Raw genomic sequence first — 7,788 nt, forward strand, 5'->3', positions numbered from 1 at the left:
TCAGTGGTTTATAGGTATGGTATTCTCGTTTTGGCACTGACGGCATAAGATTGAGTCAACCACTCAAAACAAATCCAGTAAAGAGTCATAAAATGACCACTGATGAAGGGGTGGAGGATGGCTAGCACAAACTGTGAATCAGCAGATGAGCTGCAGTCTCTAATTAAGTATGTATGTAGGTTTTGTTGTGCGAATGCGTGGAGATCTAGAGGAAGTACTAAAAACCAAGTTTGACGTAAGCATGAAAATGTAGAAAATGTAGCAACATGGTAAAAGATTTGGCCTTTGACTTGTCTTGGACCACACAGCATTTTGAATGGAGATTTTGCATTGAAAAGAAAACTATAGGATTAAGCCCTGTCATTTGCAAAAAACTGCATCTAAGTCTTGTGTATACATACTACATCAAACGCAGACTGAGGTTTACAATATCAGCCGTTCAAATCATTTTGGTCCAGTGTAGTTTAAAGAAATAGTCACATGTGCTGCATTGACATTTAAGCATATTTATCTACTAGCTGGATTACATATAAGCTTACCTATAAACCCCAAACAAGAACCGCTGCCATTAAGGACAAGACAATTATGACAATAAAGAATTTTTTATTCCATGTACTTTTTCCACAATTCTTTACCTTCACTCTTTAAGACGCTGTGTCGAAGCTTTATTGATACTCTTTGTAAGTTTCAGAGTAAACTGGACTTCACATTCTCTTAAGGAATGGTCAGATCCTGTTGTGTGTAACGTGCAGCATCATCAGACATTCATGGTGCTCTTCACCTCCAGCGAATGCCCAGCAGATGGCAACTGGCAGCCCAGAGTCTGGCAGCAGTGGCATCATCACTGGCAGCCCTGGAACATGGCACCTGGGCACAGTTACTGCAGCACAGAATGAAAACGAGAGTTTATTTCTCTACATATCAATTTGGATGAGATCAATAATGTACAATGTTAGAGAGACATAGAAAAATAAAAGGCAGATGTTCAGGTTTAGAGTGGTCACTCAGGCTTCAGGATGCACTGTTTACTGCTATTGTTTAAGTCATGTGACATGTTATTGTCAATGTTTACTGAGTGATTCATGCAGTGTCAGAAACCCCATAAGCAAGTCTGGTAGAGATTACTGAAAAACTCCACATTATTTGAGAAGAGTGTCTGATGATTTAAGCATCTAAAATGAACTCTATTGGACTCTTACTATTTTTGATAATAAAAGGCCTTTGCATTACAGAAATATTATATTTTCCATCAAACACAGTTACATTGTAATAATGTAGTGATATCTTATTGTTTTGGTGCCCAAAACATGAATATGTTTAAACAATTTGATGTTCTCTATTGTTAAATAATAGATAAAAGAACATGATTGGAAATTTGGGAAGAGAGATAGTGAGTGAGACAGAGAGACAAACTCTGGGAATCTACTATAATACTACTACTACTACTACTACTACTAATAATAATAATAATAATAATAATAATAATAATAATTAATATTGTTGAGAAAACCTAAACAGTGCAACTTTTAGACAAAATGACAGCAACCTTGAAAAGACAATAACCAGCTTTTGTAATGCTGTAGCAATGTTGTGTACAATGTTGTGCTGAAATTTTGTGTTCTTTGAGTTGAAAACATTTGTGTTAATAGGCTTTAAGTCACACCATGTCTAAATATTGGGAGGAGAAACATGTCTGAAGTCCATTTTACTTTTAATATAAAGTTTTTGCATCCTTCTACCACCCAATTTCCTACCTTTAACCCCTAACTCTTTAACTTCTAGCTTCACTTATTATAGGGGTCTGGCCTTTTAGATCAAAGTAAAATCTGTGTGAACTCCACCCCAATGCTTGAGTTTCCCCTCTACCTGAAACCCCCTCTCACATCTCATTATCTATGCTGATAACATGGTGTGAATTCTGATTACATGCCAACTTTTTAGTGTATAATGGTTGCATGCACTCTCCACCCTTGTAGATACAGTGTATTCCATCTATTCATGCACAGTTGGTGTAAGATATCCTTTAGCTTTTCATAAGTGGTTATTTTTTGAGAGCTGAGAGCTACTATTAAGTGAATATTTTTGGGTGGTATACTTTTGAGGCAGTTGGATCAGTGGTTAGAGCACCAGCACTGCAGCAATGGCTGGCCACCCCCTCTTACCATCATTTATTTTTCTATTTGTATTGCTTTTTGTTATATGTGGACAACATTTTGAATGCTAATTAATTTTGTTTTGCACATTTTAAAAAGAAGGAATATATTCATATATATATAGCATGTGGATTCAATCTTATTAACCTGTAGTAGCACCCGGTGGGCAGGTCAGGGGTGAGGGCACAGTAGAGGCTGGTGTAAGCTCCCTCTGCTGGAGTTTGAATCATAAATGCGAAAGACTTTACAAGGAACTGGAAGGACTTCTTCATGTGTCGGATTATTGCAGTATTCACCATTCCAGGGTCAACTGCACACACGGTCACTCCCAAGTCTAACGAAAAGAAAACACATTAATAAAGAAAAAACATATTCATACTTTATTCTTCTTCCTCTTCTTCTTTCACAGAAAGTGATTCAAAGATTTCACAGCCTGCATCATCTTTTACTCCTGCTCCAAATACTTGCGGTTTAGACACGAGACAGTTGTACTTTAGCATCAGATTAATCTATTAGCCATGCTGTGCAAGGTTCAGCCTAGAACCTTAAGCAGACATTCACAACATTTTTTTCTTTTACAATAAATTACCAAGTAGTTATGTTCAGTTTACAATGTACAACTTCCACACTTACTAACCACATTGGCTATCTACATTTTATCACATTAAACTTCCAGTAACTGGCCACTAGCAGCCCTAAATTATAACTCCATTTCACTTTCTTAGAACTTTATTAGAACTCCTATATTGTACTCCTATTTATGGTCATGTCATTAGAAATGACATCTACCCTGCATTTTCACTCACTTGACTTTATTAGAAACTACTACAGTGTACTTCCTCTTACTTGTCACCTTCAGCCCTGTTCATTTTTGACCATTTTCTGACCACAAAACTGCAGTTTTTAAGAGCAGATATTATTCTAGTGATTCTATAGTTTAGTGTAGGGGTGGGCAATATTATATCGTATACAATATATCGTGACACAGAAATATCATGATATTAAAAAATCCATATTGTTATAATAGGGCTGTAGTCTAATATTTACTGTGAAGCTTTAGATGTATTTATTGTATATTTTTTTTAGTTTGCAGTTTATATGCATGCACTAAATATTCTGAAATATTATTTGCTACATTATATTATTTTATGTTATATTATTTATTTTGCCACATTATGATTATTCTGTTATACTATTATACTATATTCCTGAAATGAATTAATTATTTTAGTTTTCCTATATCCCCAAGTATATCGTTATCGCAAAAATACCCTGAAATATCGTGATACTATTTTAGAGCCATATCACCCACCCCTAGTTTAGTATCCACTGCATTTGCTACTGATGGGTGACAATATCTACTCATTGTTAGAAGTAGCTCCAATAAAGTTGCCAGCAAGTGGACCTCTAGTATTTTTCTTGCTGTTCTAATAGGTACAGTAAATACTGTTAATGACGAAAGGTTTTACAGGTGTATTTGTGTTGAATTTACCCTCCACCCTTTTGGCTAGTTCTCTGGTGAAGAGAACATTAGCCAGCTTGCTCTGTACGTAAGCCTTCACTGGATGGTAGTTCTTCTCACTGTTGAGATCCTCAAATTCAATCTTTCCCATGAAGTGAGCTAGACTGGCCACGGTAATGACCCTGGAAGGAGCTGAGTGTTTCAGCAAGTCCATCAGCAGGAAGGTGAGGAAGAAGTGGCCTACACAGGACAGTCAATGTGTTATAATATTTTGGAATCAGACATTTATCTGCACTAAAGTGGTTTGTATTATTAAAACCCCTGATTTACAGTTGATTTCACTTTGAGAGTATTAGTAAAGTATAAATTATTATTGTAAATGAATAGTTGAATAGTCACCTAAATGATTGACTCCAAACTGCATTTCATAGCCATCCTCTGTAGTAGCATACTGAGAGAAGGCCACTCCAGCGTTGTTAATCAGTAAATGCAGAGACTTTTCAGCTAAAAGACAAAACAATATCCCTTTATAAACCTTAACACATATGTTATTTATTATGGAGTGTCTGTGAGAGGGACAGTGAATCAGGTCATACTGTTATAAATGAGCTCTGCAAATTCACAGATAGATCTGGTGTCAGCTAGGTCCAGTTTCCGCGGTACCACTGAGGACACGCCTACTTCTCGAATGATTTCACTGGCCGCCTGCTCAGCTTTGACCATGTCTCTGCAGGCCAGGATCACGCGTGCTCCTAAAGACATACACACACAGACACACAGACACTGATACAAATACTACCCATTAGGCCAAGCATTGGACCTACACACAATTACCACAAGGCCAGGTATAGCCAGACACCCCAAAAGTCCAAAAGTTCAGCTGAAGAAACAGCAGCATTTATTTCCCAAGAAATTCGGAAACATTCTGAACAGTTGGTCTATTCCACACATCATCATTCTTTATTTAACCAGGCAAGTCATTAAGAACAGTTTCTTATTTACAATGGCAGCCTGACAAGAGGCAAAAAAGTCTCTTGAACATAAACTCACATACACAAAGTATATTAAAAAACATCAAGCAATATGACAACAACATTTCTCATTCAACAATTCTGCAATAGTTTTCTTAAAATCTGACATTGAGATAAAAAGATCTAATTTTAATGTTTTCTGTAGCAAGTTCCAATCATTGGCAACAGCAGCTTGGAATGCCGACAAACCAAGTGAAGTTTTCATCTTGGGGACTTGTAGCATGATAAGATGGGCAGAACGGGTGTTGTAAGAAGAAGAGGAATATTGTAACAAACTACTGAGGTACTGAGGAGACAGACCAAGAAGAGTTTTATAAATAAGCATGTACCAGTGACTCAAACGACGAATATGCAGTGATGGCCAACTTACAGCAGAGTACAGGGAGCAATGATGTGTTTTAAAAGGAGCATTTATGGCAAACCGGATGGCTGAATGATAAAGCACATCAAGTTTGTGGAGAAGGCTTTTGCAAGCAGATCTGTATACCACATCCCCGTAATCAAACATAGGCAGAATAGTCATTTGAACTAGGGTCAGTTTCGTATTGCGACTTAGAGAGGAGCGGGTTCTATACAAATAGCCGATTTTACATGTTTTCAGACAGAGCTTTTCAAGAAAAAGAGGACATTATATCTATTGCCTAGTGGCTTAGTGGTTGGCACATTCACCTCCCAATGCTAGGGTATTGGGTTCAAGTCGTTATTTGGGTAGTATTTCCATGTTCTCCTCATGTCTGTGTGGGTTTCCTCCAGGAACTTGACTGTCCCCACAGTCCAAAAACATGGAGATCAGGTTAATTGGCTATGCTTAATATCCAGTACGCAGAAATGGAGTAAATGGCTGTGAATAAAACATGATTGTATAGTGCCCTTGGATGTCTAAAAGGCACTACACATGTATAAGTGTACCTGTAAGTTTCATTCATTTTCTCAAAGAACTTTTTTTTAAATATGCACCTAATATAAATATACACCAAATGTTTTTAAAACATATTTACTCCACTGTGTGACAACAGCCGTGGTCAAAGCTTTGCTGGATTGCAATTAGAAACAAGAACATGTTGCATTTTACACCAACCTCTATTGGATTTTTTTAGCATAAGCTACCTCTGCCGATTAGTAAAGATGAAACAATCAGAGTTCAGTTCAAATTCAACACATTCTTCAATAGCATACATTGAGTCAAAATATTATATTTTTCTAATGAATTTCTTGAAAAAACAACAGCTGCCACCAGCAACAGTACTCTGCTGCCACTGACAGCACTCACCCCTCTTCGCCAGATCTCTGGCTGTTTCTTTGCCGATCCCTGAGTTTGCTCCAGTCACTATAGCAGTTTGTCCATCTAACCGAATATCTGATGACCAGCTTTTGATGAAGAGCTTCCTAAATGTTTCACAAGAACACCCAACCGAGACATACATACATTATCAAAATACATATCCATCAATAGCTATTAAACTATACATTTTTATAACTTATTGTATATAGTAATACATACTGTAAGATAATATACTGTTACTGTAAAGACTAGAACTGATAATAAAAAAAAAACTTACCTTAAAACACTCATTGTCTTTTGAATGTTCACTAACGTCTGCTGGTTTCACTATTAGAGCAATATTAATAAAAAATAATAATTATAATTTGAGTAATTGCTTTCTAACAGTGGCAGTAATGTGTGCGTAAACTAGAACTGATCTACACTGCATTCACTCTGGAGAAGTTAATGAGTCTTATGACTCTGAAGCCCACTTTATATTCAGACCAAAAATGGTCACTCAGAAATCCCCTTTGCCTTTCTTGATCTCAGAACAAATGGATTCTGCATGGTTATGTAGAAACTCTGTGCTGCTTTTGTATTTTACACATGTGTGTGTAATAGACTAAACCAGCCTGAAAATCCAGGAAACAGAGCAGACAGTGACTGCAAATGTGTGCTCTTTTCTGAGGGCAACACACACACAAAGATCTTTCATTCAAGTCATAAGTTTCATAAGAACTAATACTGACCTAGTTTTACTTTAATTCGTTGTAACACAGATTCCACAACATGTTAGAGGTTCTGTTCTATATTTACATAACTGCTTTACACAGTTTCTGCAGCTATTTTGCATGTACATTCATACTGTACATTCATACACTGGTAAAGCTATTGGTAAAGCTTTTTATTTGTTGTTTTTCTTTCTCAAGCACACTTGATTAAATGTACATGTTAATTGCCAGGTTCCGTGACTTCACATGTACCGGAGGAAGCATGTGCTAGTCTTTACCCTCCTGGTGTTGGGGCATCACTAGTGATAGGGGGAATCCCAATGAGTGGGATAAATTGGGAAGAAAATTAGAAAAAACAAATCTTAAAATGACTGAGATCACAGTTTTTACATGATCTCTGATGGTTGATTTGAACTGAAGATACTGAACACCTGAATCTACTGGTTTGTTTGAATTGATGAATATGTATTTGCATATTTGTCTGAATATGTAATTGCATCTGTCTGTAGATGTACAGTTTTTATTTCCCTGATAAAGGTTTTAAAAAGTGCCAAGGCATTTTCCCATTTTGCGACTCTTTTCTTGATTTTCTAAGGGTGAATAATTACACAAATATTCTACAGGAACAAACTTCAATTTGACTTAAATTTATATATTAAATAATTTACGCAAATCTAGTATTAGTAAATATAAAATATTCCAAACAGATTTTAAATGACATATTAAATTCCGTAAATAAATAGTTAATAGTTCTAATAAAACTCTTGGTGAGTAAACATGTTTTAACGTGAATTTCTCAACAATTCACAGATTTTATTAAATCTTCTGTAAAATCATACAGAGAAACTGATGCTGAATGATCTTCAACAGATCTATCTGCTGTAACATGAGAAAATCTGAGCACCTTGTCTGAGAAAACCTTCACTGACCATGTAACAGACCTTTCCATAAGGCAATGTAAAGTCACACCATCTCAGGTGACATGGGGAAACTCTTTATTTTCACAGATTCTTATTTTAAAAATCCGGTGGTTTCCAGCCATGCTGGAGGGGCACCTGTGTCCGTATCTGGTTTTCTCCCTGACACACGAGCCCATATGATCTGTTTGGACTTGGGGAGTGAGCTGAAGGGGCACCAGAGTCTCAGC

General features: G+C 36.5%; 1 protein-coding gene across 1 annotated transcript; it reads right to left on the bottom strand.

Moving 5' to 3' along the window:
- Nucleotides 1-613: 613 nt before the first annotated feature.
- Nucleotides 614-6,366, bottom strand: si:dkey-73n8.3 (uncharacterized protein LOC100150965 homolog). The gene is made up of 7 exons (XM_007253538.4): nucleotides 6,206-6,366; nucleotides 5,917-6,032; nucleotides 4,212-4,367; nucleotides 4,015-4,119; nucleotides 3,646-3,855; nucleotides 2,301-2,487; nucleotides 614-880 (listed from the first exon to the last, which is right to left on the bottom strand). The coding sequence occupies exons 1-7, from the start codon at nucleotides 6,217-6,219 to the stop codon at nucleotides 778-780; spliced, it is 891 nt and encodes a 296-aa protein (XP_007253600.1). The 5' UTR covers nucleotides 6,220-6,366; the 3' UTR covers nucleotides 614-777.
- Between the last annotated feature and the right edge of the window lie 1,422 nt (nucleotides 6,367-7,788).

This window comes from Astyanax mexicanus, chromosome 1, assembly GCF_023375975.1.
Source record: "Astyanax mexicanus isolate ESR-SI-001 chromosome 1, AstMex3_surface, whole genome shotgun sequence".
NCBI lineage: Eukaryota > Metazoa > Chordata > Actinopteri > Characiformes > Acestrorhamphidae > Astyanax > Astyanax mexicanus.